An 18785-nucleotide genomic window follows, 5' to 3' on the forward strand; every position below is an offset into this window, starting at 1 on the left:
AATAAAGCTATGTTTACTTCAGAAACAGGTCTCTCAGCAAAAGTTGATCAAAGTAAAGTATCACTTACTAAGGCTGGATTTCAGTTCTAAGAGAAGCCAACCAATTCCTTGCAAATCCAAATAAAAACTGATAAACATTGATCTATTATGTAGCGTGTCATATATTACCAAGCACAGCAGCTGACCCATGAATATGCTTTCTCTACACAGCAGAACATATGCATCCACATGCTAATAACAAAGTTATCAAGAGCCTTATCTTTTTACCAGCCTAATAATAAAAAGACAGGGTAAAGTCCACGAATCAACACTATAATTCACCAACAAACCATTTTCTCACTTGCAAACTCAAGGCGAATACTGTGCAAGTTTTTAGATGCAATCATGTAAGCTAAATTCTTACTTATGTTTTTTTAAAAAAGACAATCTACTTTCCTGCTTGCATTTCCTTATTAAATGGCAGGTAGCCAGTTCCCAAATAACCCGTGAGATCATTCTGATTCTAAGTCTGCTGCTGTCCCTTTCAAATTGGAACAACAAAATCTTCCAGCTTGCAAGTTAACATTCCTTCTTTGGCCAATGTCCAAAAGTAAGCTAAGTAGTTATAGAGTCACAGAGTCAAAGCACAGAAACAGGCCCTTCATCCCAGCTCATCCATGCCGACCAGGTTGTGTCTTAGGCCTGCCGTTTGTCCAAAATGGCTACAGTACTTAACAAGGTTACGGCAATTATGTATTTTCTTTAAAGCGATCCAATATATAAGCAGCACATTTGAAGACGTTTTGTGAGGCATGACTATAACAGTGGAACATTCGCGGATACATGAACACAAGTTCTAAAGTATTCCTGAATCACCAGTGAGGTGCTGGAGTATAATCCAGATTGCTATCCCTACAATTTTCCTGAATGAGGATGGACCTTAATTCAGCCTTACATATTGCAGAAATTCAACAACACCCCCCTGCTGAGATCAGGAATGAGCAGTGGGGAGAAATTGTGTTTGAATATTACTGTACTGAAACCAGCATGGATTTAAGGGTCTAGCCTTTTGGTACTATAACTGCAGTGAAACAAGGTAGAGAAGTATCCGCAATCAAAATTACAGAATTGTGGGATAGTTACAGCACAGAACAAAATTATTCAGCCAGGTGTGTCTGTGCTGAAAGATGGAAATATGCCTTGATTAACATATAAAAGAGTTGGGAAACAATGAGATTGGTGATAAAGGAATAGAAAAATAAGATGTAGTGGAATTATTTGCACGTTACATGGCACAGGTAGTAATTCAACTGATCAATGAGGTCTGGAATATTAGAACAAACAGGCCAGTATTATACATAGAGTTTGCAATTAGCTCAAAACAGCCCTTCTGAGAATACAGTATGCCCTGAATACAAACAGATGGATTCCAAGTGAACTTTCCCAGCCTTTAAGAGAAGTCAGATGAAACTGCTGAACCCATTAACCCTCAGAGCTTTCCATGTCTCACATTTTTCAATTAAACCTTCACATGAAACGCAAGGCTTGGGCCACAGTGGTGACATGCAGATAAATTAACAAAGATTTGTTCAGAAGTTCATACAATAAACATTTCCCTTCAAATCTGAAAGACATCCAAGCATCAGTTTACTGGGGCCTTTTAAAATAAAATGTTAAAGGGTGACTGTTTTCACAAATTCCTAAACAAAAGCATTAGTGTTTAACAATTGCAGCCTGCCTTATTTGATCATGGAAAGTAATGAGGAATATTATCTGGAACTCATACAATTACCAACCACATTTTTCTGCTGCAGACTTTAGGTTTGATTTTATTAATAACACAACTTTCTTTCCAACTGGGAAACAAAGATTAAGCAGAGAATTTGCATATTTTGCTCAAGTTTGCCAAATGTTACAAGGTCTACAAAATTTTCACTTCATCGCCTATCTATCTCTCCAATTACCTTCAGCCCTGTGATCCTAAGGACTCAGCATTCTAATAGTTGGGTCTGCTTGAGCATTGGTATTTTGAAACATGCCAAAATTGTTTTCAGCTGCCTTGGTTGTAAGCTCTGGAAACCACTCCATATCTCCTAGTTCCTTTAAGATGTCCCTTCAAACGTGCCTCTTTGTTCAAACATCTGGTCATTAGTTCTACAATATCTCATGTGGCTCGTGCCCAGCATCCTGGGAACACTGGACTACATTAATGGCTCTACATGAATGCATGTAATTGCTGTCTTTTTGACTGGCTGGAATGACTGAGCTGAAACAATGCAGTTAACCTCAATTGCATGCTGTTACCTCATAAGCAGCCTTGCACAACCTGCTGGAATGAAGGCCTGTTATATATTAATGTTGACGGTTAATTTCCATGAAAGTTAAATAATCTTTGACCTTAGGGGCTGGGTGGTAATAAGCTGTGACTGCTCATCTTTGAAATCTGAATCTGAATCCTGGCTTCAACAGATGCGATATACATCCCCATGCTTTGACAATTGCTAATTCAGACACTGACACACTGGAAAACAAGAAATTCAAGTTCATTTTCAATACTCTATATTAAAGTGACAAACATTTATAACACATTATTGTCATTTGGAAATGCAAATTTTTAAAATAGAGGCTGATGAATTTTAGTTTCAGTTCTGAGAAGGTAAGCAAAGGAGGCAAGAAAATAATTTGAAACGTAACCTAAACTACAACTTTCAAATGATCATGTGACTTCAGTCTAACACCAAGCAGCATATCTACAGTGATAAATGATGAAGTGTTTACAAAGTGGAACCTTTATGGTATGCAGAGAAAACAGACCAGAGGTCACTAATCTTTTTGAGTTGAGTTCAAAATCAAATTTGAGTTTGGCAGAACGGCCTGACCCCAGCACAGACTGCTTAATTTGTTAAGTCTCCATGCTTTGAGGGTTTGTGTAAAATTCTCCTGAACTAAAGAGACATTTAGACCACTGGAACTGTCAAAAAGTCTGTTGGCCATTAATACTGACACTTTCCAAGTAAGGTTAAAAAAAAGCAATACTATGACTATGATTCTATGCTTTTCACTTCTGTGGAGTCATGTTATCCAGCAAACAAAACTACCTAGAGACATTTTCTAAGTACAAAAAAGCAATTCATATAATCTTAGACCCATACAGCCGGTATATTTCCTTGTATAACTTTTTCAATGCCTCTCTGTTCTACTTATAATACAGGGACAAGAACTGTTCACAGTACTCCCAAGTGTGGGCTCACCAAGGTTACATGCAACTTTACTGTAATGTCTTTGCATTTCAATTTTTGGTCTCTGGAAATAGGCTCCAGTACTTTGTTTGCTTTCTCTATGGCCTTATTAACGTACCTCACTGTCTGTACCACCACAGACTCCCCCGGTTCCTCTACCCTGTCCGGATACTTATTTTCCAGGGACTTGCATTATTATTTATTCAATTGACCAAATGTATTATTTCACCTTTCACCTTATTGAAGTTCATTTAACTAGATGCACAAACATTCTCAACCTTCATTCCTTCCTGTCTGTTTTTGCTCTGTCCTCCACTGTACCAGCAAAAACCACATTCTCTGGTTCAGTGTATTCATCAATTTTATAAACATTAGAACCAATTGTTGAGTCCAAAATATTGAAGCAAAAGATGAATATCAGTAGAGCTAGCTACTGTGGTATCCCTGTGGAATGCCTCTACTCACTTTTAAGCAACTGCTGGACGGAGGTATGGGGTTAAGGACAAGATGTGAGCGGCACAGTGGCTCAAAACAGTGCCAGCACCCGAGTCCAGTTCTAGCCTCAGATTACTGTCTGTGTGCAGTTTGCACGTTCTCCCTGTGTCTGCATGGGTTTCCTCTGGGGGCTGCAGTTTCCTCCCCAGACATGCAGGTTAGGTAGATTGGCCATGCTAAATCGCCTTAGTGTCTGGGGACGTACAGGTTCAGTGAATTGGCTGTGGAAAATGCAGGATTACAGGGATAGGATGGGGGCATGGGTCTAGGTGTGGGTCGGTGTGGACTCGACGGACCATTGGCCCTCCTCCACACTGTAGGCATTCTATGATTCAAAGATGCTTGGTGATCTGAATGAATAGACTGGAAATACTATTAAAATTTGAATCTAAAGAGCAAGAATGAGACAGGTTCTAATAGGTGTAAACAATGATAACAAAAACAATCTTCCTTACGGAGATTGCATCTACAAATACTTCATGCAATACATAATTAACATAATATCCAAGATAAAATACCCATTCTGCATTAAATGACCATCTATTCAACGGTGCATTGAAGAAAACATTTCTACAGCCTGCAAATCTGTGGACCAAAAGCTTTGTCGATGAGTAGACACTTCTACCTTTGACTTGGTTCCTTCACACAAAAAAAAAATCTATCTTCTGCCATTTGGAAAAATCAAACATTTAATGTGAGAGATAATAAAATTTCTACTACTTAGAGATAAAATGCAACAATAATTTGTGTCAAATCCTTTCCAGACGCAGAATCCTGGAATATTGTGTGCAATTCTGGTCTCCTTCCTATCGGAAAGATGTTGTGAAACTTGAAAGGGTTCACAGAAAAGTTACAAGAATGTTGCCAGGGTTGGAGGATTTGAGCTATAGGGAGAAGCTGAACAGGCTGGGGCTGTTTACCCTGGAGCGTCAGAGGCTGAGGGGTGACCTTATAGTGGTTTACAAAATGTGAGGGGCATGGATAGGATAAATAGGCAAAGTCTTTTCCCTGGGGTCAGGGAGTCCAGAACTAGAGGGCATAGGTTTAGGGTGAGAGGGGAAAGATATAAAAGAGACCTAAGGGACAACCTTTTCACACAGAGGGTGGCTTAAAAATATGTTGCTGGAAAAGAGCAGCAGATCAGGCAGCATCAAAGGAACAGGAGAATCGACGTTTCGGGCATAAGCCCTTCTGAGCTACCAGAGGAAGTGGTGGAGGCTGGTACAATTGCAACATTTAAGAGGCATTTGGATGGGTATGTGAATAGGAAGGGTTTGGAGGGATATGGGCCGGGTGCTGGCAGGTGGGACTAGATTGGGTTGGGTTGGGATATCTGGTCGGCATGGACGGGTTGGACCGAAGGGTCTATTTCCGTGCTGTACATCTTGATGACTCTGTAATACATGAACTGTTTCTGCTTTTAAGATTTTCCCAGTTATGAGGAGGAATAAATCATCATTAGGCACCAACCACAAAGAACTACGCTGGACAAAAGCTTCTGCAGCACGTACACTACTTGTGCTTTGCTTACAAGTTAGACAGTGCTGACAGGACAATCTCTCGACGATGCGTAGCACTTTCACTATTAACCCTTTCTTGATGTAAGTTACTATATTGTCTGGCAATGCTGCAATACAAAAGCTATGACATATGGACCGTGTCAGCATAATGTGCTTGAAATCATGTTTACGAAGTGCTTATGTCCACAATGCTGCTGTGAGACAGTTTGTATCATGGGAAACAAAAATATGCCTTCACATCCATAACTGGCAAAACCTCAGTTTATTGCCGACATTTCAGTTTTATATGGAATACTTCTATAAAAGATTTCGGAACTGATGCATCTGGGTTTTGAGAAGTGCTTGTGTCAGCACTATTGTGCTTAATTTAATTTGAATAGGTTTCTTTGCAATCAGTAAATAAATAGTTTTGTGACATACTGGATGGTAGTACAACCACAACACAGAAGTATCAAAATTGACTTGTCCCAGGGAGACTGTCAGGATATGCTCAGCAATGACCACCAGCAACCAAACAATTCAAGTACAAAGGGACTGGGGGTCTTGTGACCCCAGTTTGTAAAACCTAGGCCGATGCCTCATCACTAACAATATATTTTTGGTACCTGTCAAAGCGAGAAGGATAAAAAAAACACTGTACCTCTCTGTAAATGACTACTGATTTCAACATGTTTTAAATGAGATGAGTCAAAAAGTGTGGAGAAGCACAGCTGGTCAGGCAGCATCTGAGGAGCAGGAGAGTCGATGTTTTGAGCATAGCTCTTCATCAGGAATATCCTCACTTTCTCCCAGTTTAAATGAGATGATACTTGCAGCATTCAATCCAGACGTGTTGCACTGGATTGTCCTGCATTTATGCTCATCAGTCAAATTGCTGACTTAATGTCACAGAATGTCAAATGTACTAATGGCTCATTTGTGTTTTATTCTGCCAGCTCCTCCAAAGAGCATCTACATCCCTGCTCTTATTCCATTAATGATGTAGCATTTACCTCTTCAATCCAATTCCCTTTTGAAGTTATTATCCAATCTGCTTTCTCGTTTCAGCCAATGCATTCTAGATTGTAACAAATTCCTGCATGACACAAATTTTCATCACTGTTTTGGTGATTTTGCCAGTTATCTTCAATCTGTGCCCTTGGGTTTAAAAGTAAATCTCATGTTGGCTGAAACAATTTTTCATCATTTTCCAAAACCTCACATTGTTTTGAATGCTTCAATTAAGACTTCTTTTATCCTTCTTCACATCAAGAAGAACAGCCTAGAATCTCCCCCTAAATAAAGACCAACATCCCTATGTTTAGAATGGTACTTAGTCAATGGTACTAAGTCAGTGAAGTAGCAGTGGAATGATCAGTCAGTCATTGTAGAGTCTCAGGATACAGTACAATACAGCAAACAATCACACTGCTGCACAGTTTAACAGATTACCAATTGCTGGCATTTTCAAACAAATCTGACGAGATCACATACAAAAGCTCAAAAAACCTTTGTTCCTCTTCTCTCAGAAGCCCAGGATGGAGGACAGTTTTGCAGGTAGCAGAACGAGCAGGAACTATTTAAAACGTTGAATAATTCTGGCTGCATTATTGAACACTCAGAAAGCTACCGGATGGCTTAGTTGAATCCCATTCCATTACAGGTATTTCCAGCAGGGTATTGGTAGCGTGAGAAGAGAAAAGGATTAGGAACTCCAGGCAAATTAGATTCTCACATCCAAACACTGAGGGCATTAAGCATTAAGGCTAATCACTAGCATCATGACAGATAAAATCATCAACTACAAAGGAACTTGGAAACCTTAGACTTTCTGATCTGTGCCACAATGCATCTCAAATCTCAGTTACCTTGTGATTTGTGAAAAATGATAAGCAGGAACCTTTTTTTGGCACTTCTTAAATTGAAATTATGCCCCACCATTGTCAACTAGAACGTAATTTACTCGTGAAACTGAGATCTACATCAACAAACCCTCTCAACCTAGATCACTTACCCAATCCCACACTATGATTGTGAAGTAGATCCTTTTCATCATCATTCTTGTGCTCAAAGATCGACATTAGTTCCCAGCCCAGCAGCAATTTTAGATTTCATGTTCGGCAACTCCTCAACAGCTTCACCCGTCCCTATCTTGAGCTTTCTCCAACCATTGAACATTCTAAGATTTCTGCACTTCTCCCAATTTGTGCAGCTTGAGTTTTCATCTCACTAGAACCCAACCCTTTAGCTGCCTAGCCCCAATGTTTGCAATTTCCTTCCTAAACTTTCCTGTTCTCTATGTCTCACGAACACCAAATGACATTTCCCAAGACAATTTACAGAACGATAGTCAGTCTAGATTTGATAGCAAACCAGTCAAAGAGATATCAGTGAATTAAGCAAAATTTTAATGTAAGAAGTAGATTATGAGAAATCTCTGAAAGGAGGAAGATGATGTATTAATTCTTCTGATGGTGGCTTGGGCAACCCTGATGTGTAATTTTTACAAGTGTCCTAGATGCCTATAGTAACTGCTTTCCCATCTGGCCTATTTCTTATTCCAGTGTTTGTAGGCAAGTGTGGCAAGGACAGTCTGCAAAATGCCACCGGGCAGTCTGCAATTTTAGAGGTGTGGGGGAGGCAGATACTGCCTCATACTGGCCTTAAATGAGACCCTTACATGGTTTTCAGCCCAGCCACCATTTTGGCAGGCCCTCTCACATGAAATTTGCTCCTGAATGAAGGGTGGAAATCTAATATCTGGTGGAAATCAATTATTGCTGGCCAGAGGACAGAACCAGCCAGTTATCAATGTGTTGATGAAGTAACTCCACGAAGGCCGGGATCCTGTCACCAAGTTACCCTTTATTTACGCGTGCACAGTATAAGACACTGACCCAGCTAGCTCAGAATCAGCTCCGAGAGTGAGCAGAACCCCGACACTCCTGTTGATATCTGTCAGCCCCAGGACTCCCTGATTGGACCAGATTAACAGCTCCAAACAGGGAACTCAGATTCTATGAGGACCACGACTGACCTGATTCCAATCACGACAGTAGAGTTTCCCCACTGTCCCTTCAGGTGGCATGCCCAGAAGCGGGTCCAGCTGTAAAATTCTACCCATGACGTATTGAGAGTTTTTTCAGAAATTAAGCACAGTATCAATACAGCCATCATTTTATCTCCTGTCCTGATCCTTATTCTTCAGTTTCTGTTTTACTTGTACAAACATCAAAACACAAACAGCTTGAAAACCATGAGGGTAACCTAATACATTACAGAATAACAACAAAATATTTGATGTCTAAGACCTTTAGTATGCACATCAGCACTTTCTAACACATTACATGGTGGAATGCTACCTGGCAGATAATTTTACATTTTGAAACATTGTAAAATGATATCTAAAAAAATACTGAGCCAAAGCATTTACAGAAACATACATTATAGGAGGAGAAGCAACCCTGCTCCGCCATTCATAAGATCGTCACAGTTGATCTCTTTGTGTTTCAAACTCCAAATTCTAACTTATCTCCAATACCTTCAATGCCCTTCTCTAAGAAGAATCTATCCATTTCTTTCTTAAAATCATTCCATGCCACCACCTCCACCATCACCGGAGGCAGAGTTCCAAAGTTGCACAACCGTCTGAAAAAGAACTCTCATTTCTGTCCGGTAAGGAGTCCCTAATATTAAAAGTGTCCCCTAGTTCTGGATTGATTCACGTTAGGCAACATCATTTTCACACTGTCAAAACCATTCACTTATACACTTCAATCAAGTCAGTCCTCACTCTTCCAAACTCCAGTGGAAATAAGCCCAGTCTGTCCAAGCTATCCTCATAAGGCATACCACTCAATTCAGGTATCAATCTCGCTAATCTCCACTGACCGACATGCATCCAATGTATTTACATCCTTCCTTAAATGAAGTGACCAAAGCTGCACACAATATTCAAGATGTAATTCGCGATGAAGTTCATAACATATTTTACCTTACGTACATCCATTAAGGCAAGCGAAGTTGGGATCAGAATACTTTCCATTGTAGACATTCAGGGAATGGCATCCAGCTTATGGACAGATATAAGGCAATGAGGAGGAAACTGCCTGTCCATACCACACAACTTCACTAAGAAGAAAAATGTAGTCTAGTGTTAAGGGCGTGTGAATGTCACCAATCAAGTATGAGCTCTTCATCAGGGATTCCTGATGAAGAGCTTATGACGAAAACGTCAACTCTCCTGCTCCTCGGATGCTGCCTGACTGGCTGTGCTTTTCCAGCACCACACTTTTTGATTCTGATCTCCAGCATCTGCAGTCCTCACTTTCTCCCGTGTGAATGTCACCAGTTTTGTGACCCCAGTGATGTTGAATGTCACCCACTCCATGCCACCATCAATAACCAGTGGGTGAGGTATAATTGTGGAATAAAGCTCACTATAATTCGACCCAACAATGCACCACAGGATCACAAAAGCACTGAAGGATCCCATTTGGCCCACTGTTGACTCTGCGAAAGAGCTATCCAATTTATCTCACTGACCTCACTCTTTTCCTACAAATTCCTCATTTTCAAGAGTACACCTTCTTCCCTTTGAAAGTTACCACTGCACCTCCTTTCTCCAGGTAATGCATTACTTTGCATATGCCAAGTGGATCATACGCTTCCCCAAACCCCTCATTCACCACATTCTCTTTAAATTTAGAGAACAATCCTTGCTTCTCTAATCTTTCTGCATAATGGTAATTCTTCATCCCTAGTACCCTTTTAGCTAATCCTCATTAGGATCCTCTCTGAAGCCTCAATATCATGTCTCAGAAATGTCCCACCTATTGTGCACATAGCAAAAAGAAAATACGCTGGCCCATCAGGACTGCAGTGGAAAATGGCTTCAAACTTTCAATATTTTGACCAAATAGAGATGTATTTCCAGTTAACAAATGAGCACAGTACAATAAATATGCTGAAAATACTAGTAGTCTCTGGTTGTCCGACCAATCAACAGGCATGAGTTGTTTTAATTATCTCCTCATGCTGGGCAACATAATGCCACTGAATTAGAAAAAAAAACGCATTCAATTAAATCACCAGATCAGCGGTAATTCTCGTCATTAGATACATCGGCACATTTGTTGAGCACTGATAATCAATCAAACACCACGTGCAAAATGTTAGCCCCTAGCAGGCTAACTAAGTTACCAGTTGATAGATGCAATGGACTAGGTACTAGGAAACAAAACTTCTGCAATGTAATTATTGAAATATTAATGCTGGCGTTAAGTACTTGCAGAATTGATGTTGAGTGCACTTGAGATGCTTTTAGAGAAAATTAACATTCTAGCCTGTAGGACTGACTGAATAATGGCAACGAGTCAAGACCACTTTCCTACACTGCACTGGAGTAGATACCAAAAATTGAAAGGCTGCTAGTCACCATGCATTGAGAGAGAAATTCCTTTTTGCTCCATTTACATTTTGAGAAAACTAAAATGCTGAGAAAACAGCCATTCCCTCCACCTTCATTTCTCGGAAGATCCCCATATCGTATGGCAACTTAGCTGAGAAAGGGAATTAGATGAGAAAGCACCCAATGTGACACAAAATTGTAGTCATTCAATGAAAGTACTGCATCTAAAGTAAAGGCAGAAACAATTAACACAAAAATGTTTGCACAACTGCAGCTTGTCCTGTATATTGTCAGGACCTTTGTGTTTAAATGCTGCTGCTTCTAATAACTTGCCATTCCTACTACCACTTTTCTCTTGGAAACCCCAAAAATATTTTGGAGCATTTGTTCACCTTACTCCATGTGAGGAGTTCTCATGTCTCTCATCAGGCCTCAGTTTTCTCCACTATTTACATTTTCAGGAGGTTGAAATGTTGACAGAGCTGTAGGAAAGAAAAATAGAAATTGCTGGCAAAACTCAATGGGTCAGGCAGCATTTGTGAGAAGAAAGCAGAGTTAACATTTCAGGTTCCGTGACTCTTCTTCAGAACTGATAGCAGCTGGGAAAAACTGGAATTTATGCAAATGGGGTTGGGAAATGGGTAGGGGAAAAGACAGGGAAGCTGATAGATGGAGATGGAACCCCGACCGTGATCGATTGATCGAGTGATAGAGATGGAAGGGGTAGGTAAACAAGGGGATTATGAACAGCAAGCCAGTACAGAGGAGGAGCTGAATAAGTGATAATGAGACATGAGGGAGCTGGAGAATGGGTAGTCTGTTCTAAAAGCAAACCATATCGTAACAGGACTGGGTATGGGTTTGGGTAAAAATACATGGAAGAATGGAAACAAAATCAGAAACTATGGGAGAAACTTAGCAAGTCTGGTAGCATCTGTGGAAAGAAAGCAGAGTTAACGTTTCGGGTCCAGTCACCCTGCCTCAGAAGAATGAAATCAGGCTCTATGCGGAGTCCCAAAGGCTGCAAGGTGCCTAAGCGAAAAACGAGATGCTGTGCTTTGAGCTTGCACTGAGGCTCACTGGAATACAGCAGCAGGTCTGTGACAGAAATGATGGCATTGGAACACTCTGGTGTGTTCATGTGGCAGACAACTAGAAGCTCAGGCTCATTTTTGCAGACAGAATGTAGGTGTACCACAAAGCAGTTGCTCAGTCTATGTTTCATCTTCCCAATGTAGAAAGACCACATTGTGGCCAGTGAATACGGTAGACAAGATTGAATAAATTGCAGGTAAGTCGCTACTTCACCTGGAAGATATGTCTGGGCCTTGGATAGTGAGGAGGGAGGAGGTAAACAGGCTGGTGTTACACCTCCTGTGATTGCACGGGAAGGTGCTGTTGGGGGTGGTGGAGGAGGAGTAGACTAGGAAGAAACTGTCCCTGCGGAATGCTAATGGATTGGGGAGGGGGGGTGGAATCTACGTGACTGGTTTGGCATCTCATTGGACATGACGAAAGTGGCAGCTTTCAGTCTTCTGAATCTGGAGGCAGATGGGATGGTAAGTAAGTAAGTGAGGATCAGACAGAGCCTATTGTTGTTTGGGAGAGGTATGGGCTGAAGTGCAGGATGTGGGTCAAACACAGCCAAGGGCCCTGTCAATTACAGTTGGAGGAAATCCTTGATTGAAGAAAAAGTGGGCATTTCTGAGGCCCTCCAATTGAAGGAGGCATTGTCAGAATATATGTGATGTAGATGGAGAAACTGGGAGAATGGAATAGAGTCCTTACAGGAAGCAGGGCATGAGGAGATGTAATATGGGTAACTGTGGAAGTAGATTGGTTTGCAGTGGATATTGGTGGCTAACATATCCCCAGGAATAGAAGCAGATGTCGAGGAAGGGAAGGGAAGACTTGAAAACTGAGGCCTGATGAGAGACATGAGAACTCCTCATATTGTGCAAATTATTTTATGAGTTTCCAAGAGAAAGGTGCTGGTTGGAATGGTAATTTATTAGAAGCAGCAGATCTGGCCTGAAAAACAAAAAGCTCTGCTGGATCAGGATGGAGTTTTGCTCAATAAAGTTTACTGAGGCGAATTATTAATGTGGAATTCACATTTCTTGAACTACTTTCCATGACAGGATAAAAGTGTACATATTTTGCAGCAGAACAATAGATGTTTAATAATTTGAATGGTAATTTCTATGGCAAACAAGTTTTCTTGTTCCTTCCTGCGAATTACTATTATTCATTTTCACATCGCGTTAGCTTACATTATGACTATCACAACATACATTCATACGCGAACATATGCACAGACACATGATCCACACAAACATGTGGGGGCATAAGACATGGAAGACAACAAAACTAGGACTTTGTAGCTGTGATATTAGGGAGTATCACATCACATAATCCAGTCAGCTATTCAAGCATCCCAAATTATTTATTGGACGTGGCTTGTGAAGTCCAAACTCTTTGAATGTTAATAAATAAATCACCATCGATTTTTTGCTAATGTTGCCTTTGGGAATTTTTTTAATCTTTTGCCAAATCACGAGAAGTACTGATTGTGATTAAACAACATAGCAACACTGGCTTTTTAATGACAGGTTTTGCACTGAAGCTGGACAAAAACTATTAAAACAGCGAGGTAACAGCTCAGAGATTGAGCGTGCTTTTCTTCATTACTGGAATTTAAAAACAAATTGGTTAGAAATAACATGAAATCTCTGCAAACGTCAATTGTACAAGGGCGAGTTAAAATTAAGACATAAAATTCACAGTGAGTGGTTTGCAATCACTTGAATCTCATTTTGAGTTTTTGACTCTCAACAATACCACAACATTCCGATGGAAGAGATCCTCAGTTGCTTTCCGGCAGGGCATCTCTTAGGTTGAATTAACTTCCCATAAAGTGGAGGATTTGAACTGCATTTCACACCCACCCACGACTGAGGTTGTGATGCTGATGAGAGTCAGGCCATGCCCTGTCACATGGGATGCATTGTGCCCAAATAACCCATTGCATCAATATGACTGAGAAGAATCTAACGTAGTACCTGCACATTGTTCACTGAACTCTGATTCACCGAAAACTCTGCTGCCCCCATTTTAATTTACCAAATCCTGTTCACCCATTCTCCATCACATCCCTACAAACCCATGCTTGCTGACGTACATTTGTTCCAACCCTCAAACCAGCCTTAATATAATTCTAATCTCATCCATTTTACCAATTTTAGTCTCTTGATCATTTCCAACTTTATTCACTCCAGTATTGGCTTCCTGACTTCAGCAATCTCAGTCCGAAACACCAAAACTTTGTCCCTGAAACCTGTAACTCTCTCTCTCTCTTACTTTAACTCCCTCTTCAAAAGCCTTTTGGCAAGTTTTTCATTATCTGACCTAATGATTTCTTCTTTGGCTCAGTATCTTTTCTTTTTAAATCTGATTATCCTCCTGTGAAGTGCCTTGAACATTTTATCACTGTTTTGTTACATTAAAGTTTCTTTTGTTGCACACGCCTGGATGCTCTGACTGTAGTACTGTATGTACAATGTTAAAATTACCCTTTTATTGGTTTGTTACTCTTTAACTGTAATGTTCAATAGCAGGCACGTGTTGCAAAAGTGATTTGGCCATGCATTGAACACAATGATATAAAGATAGCCCCACATTTATGTCACCCCTTTTGCAATTCCATGGCAACCCAAAACACTTAAAAGTATTTCTAACTGTTGCAATAAAAGAAACTGTTGACAGACTCGATGACAGCTGAGCCTAACCCTTCCCAAGATTTGCAGAGCGTGACATCAATTAACAAAGATTTTTCACTCAATCTCCTCTCGCCCTTTTGCATCCTCCCAACTTCCTTGTAACTAACCTCCTCCTACCAGACCCTTCTAGAGCCTCCTTCCCAACCCTAGTCACCCACTCAAACCATATCCCTGCAGCATCTTTCTCTTTTGCCTTGGCTCTCTCTCACACCCCAGACCCCAACCAAAAGTAGCTCCTCACCCTCACTGAAGACACTTCCTTTCCCCACTGCTCGCTGCTCCTGCCAACCGACGCTGCCTCTCTCCTGCAGTTAGTGAGCCCTTTTCTGCATGAGCACATTGAGGCAGTGAATGCCAAGGTCTTGTTGATCAACTCCCCCCTCCCCTCTCACGCCACCAGCTCCACCTCCCTTTCCCTCGACCCTTTTCATACCCACTAATTTCAATTTGACATGATTGCAAATGAATAAAAACATAACTGCCCATTTTAAATATGAACTTATTTTTGAAGTAGTGGAAACTGTATTTTCACAATTGGTGTGTTGATTCAAACATAACAGGGTTTACGATTACCCGATGATAAATTGTGGCCGGGATTTTTATGTTAACAGAGAAAGCGACATTTGCTGCTGCACTTGCCTCACAATCTTCAAATAATGAAAACAAACCAACCTATTTTGGTCAATGACTCCTGAAATCGGGAATGTCTGTCACATTTGTTTACCTCTGGCATTAATCAGTTAGACTCCAGTCTAATCCAGCCTGTACTTCAGTCACGACACCACAGACTGAGGAACAATTCAATGAGGGGAACAAATCCAGTGTACTGTAACTATGATGTTATGACCCAGTTCGGAGGGGTGGACTGATTCCTTTCTTTGTGCCCAGTCCACCACTGAACGCAACAAAGGTTCAACTTAAAAGGAAGGTGATGCCGTCAAACATAAATTTGACTTTTGTGTTACTTTGTATCAGAAACAAGACTGCCCAGGTTGCTTAAGTAACAAGTAACGACTAGTTTACTGCAAACAAAACTTACTCAAGCAAAGATGCAAAGATTATGAACAAAAGTTTTAAACTACACAAATACACACAACGGCCCTTGAAAAATAACATACACACACACACATTTATCTTAACAGTACTTTGGTCAAGTGACGGTTACATTTGGGGAAAAAAATTACGTACAGTCCAAATGCTTGTTTATAACCTAAGTCACTTCATACACTAGGTGTTGGCACTGAAATATACTCCTGAAACAGGTATGCCTGGCTAAATGCTTTTCATCTGGAGATTGTAGTGGTTGATTCCAGATTCTCTTTTTAAGAACTCTAGCAGCAATAAAAAAAAAACTAGGAAGCCCTCACTTACAGTAATAAGATCTTCCTGTGGGTTCATAACTCATGAGGCTGCAGCTCCAGGCAAGTTACCTCATTGATTTAATTTCAGTATGCTTTATTCACCATGTCATCCCTCTCTGAACATGCTGTGGATTTTCATACAGGAAGCTTGTTCCTTGCAAATGCAGCATTATTGTTCTGCCTGTTGCATTGGAAAGTGCTCTTTCCAAAAGGTTCAATACATCCAGAAATATCATGAAACAGCACTATGGATAACATGTTGTGATGACAAAACTGACACAGTAAAGGTGTCAGTGCTTAGAGTAGCATAGTCTTATTCCTGGCATTGACTCTATTTCACATTTATTTTATATTACATCAATGATCACATTTCAAAAATGCATTTACTTTACTGTAGAGTGCTTTGGGACACGCTATAATCGTGAGAAGTGCAATATAAAGGGCAGGAATGGCCCCACAAAATTTATATGGGATTTGACATGAGATAGAAAGGAGTACAAAAATGTAGGAAGAGTCACAATATTGCTCAAGGATATTATTTTAAAAAGATCATCCAATGAGGGCATAAGGTTTGAACTGAGTAATGGAAAAGGAACATTCACACAGCTAATAATATAACATAAATCCCTGATTAGTCAGAGGGAGATGAAAAACCAAATATATTGGCAAATTGCTGGGAAGTATCACAAGAACAGGGCAATAATAAAAATTCAAACCATCTTAACATAACTGGGATAAAGACATTGCAACAGGTATAGAAGGTACAGAATTCTTTAAATATATTTAAGTATTTATTTTCAGACAGCAAGCTCACCAAAGACAGAGCTGGACACTGCATCCTTTAATTTATTCATTGAACTGCTGGGGCAGTTGTTTTAAGTGTGTGAATTCTTTAAATTTCTTTTGATGCAATGATGTACATGTGGTAATTTAAAGAGGTAAACCTGACCCTTTGCAGGAGCCCCTGGATTACCACAAAGATCTCCAGGTCAGAAGAATCCTGGGTCCTGATTTCAATTGAGGAAATCAAACTGGACAGGTAGCAAGGTATCATTTAGACAGTATTTTGGTGGTAACCGTCTTACCTCAGAGTTGGACAAATGGCGGAAAATAATTCTGGGGATACTGTACATCACCATTTAGAAAGGCATGAATTATTGAAGTACATTCAGTGCAAATTTGTTAAGGAAAGGTGATGTCTCATTAAGTTAGTTGAACTTTGAGAGACAGACAGTGAGACAGACAGGAAAACAGCATCTACTGTGAACAGCAGGGTTTAAAGCTGTTCTCTCTTACACATACACAAAATGCAGATGGGAGCATGTTTTCTGATCCAAGAGATGGAACTTGTGAATATGTATGACATTAGAACGTTAACTGTTCCATTCCTAAACAGTATTATGATATTTTTAGGTGATAGTTGTCATTGCAATGTCATCTGAACCAAGTCTCATTCTTATTACTACTGTCATCAGTGGCTCAGTTTTCACATGAATTGAGAGTCATCCTTTATCTCTCGCACTTTTGTAAAAAGGTAAATATTTGAACAGAAGGAAAGAAACAGAAATTGTAAACCTCTACAGGAAACAAAGTAATCACTCTTCTTCAGTCAAGTTACTGGAGATCTTTCTGGTCCACACGAGAAGGCAGATGGAGCCTGGGTTTAATGCTTCAAAAAAAAAGCACCTCCAACAGTTTGACACTCCCTGAATACTTCACTCAGAGTATTAGCCTAATTTTTTGAGTTTAACCTCTGCTGTGGAACCTTAGCAGACATGAAAGTCTGTGCTATAGTGTAGTTTGTGATCTCCCAAACATGATAATAATCGGCATCAGACTATCAGGGGCAGCAGAAGACAGCGAGAGAATCAGAAATTTTCATATTGATACAATACAAGGGGCCCTCCTAAAACAGTGTACTCTGCATTTGTTGGTTGGTTCTGCTTATTCAATTTGGCTTTATACAGCATATCACATTCCTCAAATGTAAACCTCCGATCTGAGAAACTTGTGCAAACCTGTGCCAGCTCTGTAAATTATTCACACAGGGCCAAACATGTCAAGACTTTATTACTGATTTGTGAAGTTGGATTTAACGTCCATTCTGTTTTATGTTATGTTTCACAAATTCGCTTGCTACTTGTTGATTCTTTGCAATGCTGGACAGAAAATTGCTCTCAGGGTTTTTCCAGAGATACAAGGTTCTTAAACGTTGCTCAAACTAGTTTTAGGATTTAAGAATATCCAGTTTTGGACAAGAAATGACTTGCTCTCTAACTAGTGGCTGGATCATGATTCAGGTAGAGTAGGACAATCAGGATTACAGTGAAATCCCCTCAAATCTCTGATACCAAATTATACTATGTTTTCTCCCCCCTCTCATTCTCTGCGCTCCCCCATCCCCACCACATATACCACCTCCAAAATGCCCTTTACAAGCTGAACAAAATGCAAGAATGACGGGTGAAAATGAAGAACTGTCTCTGCTATTCCCATAAGGAATAAAGTTTCATGGATTTAATACTCTTTGTACATTGAGGTATTGCCTGACGAGAAGCCAATGTCAAAATTCTCATCCTTGTTATCAAATTCCCACCGCTTTCTTTCTCCACAATCACCTCCAGCCATACAACCTTATATAACATCTCTACTTCTAACCTTTGTGTATTCCCAACTGTATTTATTCTGCCATAATTGGCCAAGCCTTTGTTGTCTCAGCCCCAAGGTCTGGATTCCCTCTCTCTGACTTCCTAACTCTCTTCTCTGTTTCTTCACTTAGGACACTTCTAAACGCCTACCTCTTGACCAAATCACCTGCCCTAATAGCTGTTTAATCTGTCTCATTATTTATAACCGTGCACGGGAACTTTCATATTAGCTGTTGTTCAGGTGTAATAATGTTTGAGCATTTACATTACCACAGTAGAGTCTTAATTGCCCTCTCTTTTGACACACATTTTTATCCAGTCTAATTTCCATCTCATTTCATAGCTGGTTTTTATCCCAGTATCTATTTCTTTTGG

At 40.2% G+C, this 18785-nt stretch overlaps 1 protein-coding gene across 3 annotated transcripts in view; it reads right to left on the reverse strand.

Annotated features, from left to right (window-relative positions):
- The window catches only part of tbc1d4 (TBC1 domain family, member 4), a 284961-nt gene that overhangs the window by 206011 nt on the left and 60165 nt on the right, over positions 1 to 18785 (reverse strand). Inside the window, exon 1 of one of the 3 annotated variants that reach the window (XM_043691390.1) lies at positions 7227 to 7398. The exons of the other annotated variants lie outside the window; for them this stretch is intronic. Within the exon in view, the coding sequence (XP_043547325.1) occupies positions 7227 to 7271 (45 nt within the window). The 5' untranslated portion in view covers positions 7272 to 7398. Of the gene's footprint in view, positions 1 to 7226; positions 7399 to 18785 lie in introns of those variants that run through there. 3 annotated transcript variants of the gene reach the window in all.

Source organism: Chiloscyllium plagiosum, chromosome 6, assembly GCF_004010195.1.
Source record: "Chiloscyllium plagiosum isolate BGI_BamShark_2017 chromosome 6, ASM401019v2, whole genome shotgun sequence".
NCBI classification, from domain to species: domain Eukaryota; kingdom Metazoa; phylum Chordata; class Chondrichthyes; order Orectolobiformes; family Hemiscylliidae; genus Chiloscyllium; species Chiloscyllium plagiosum.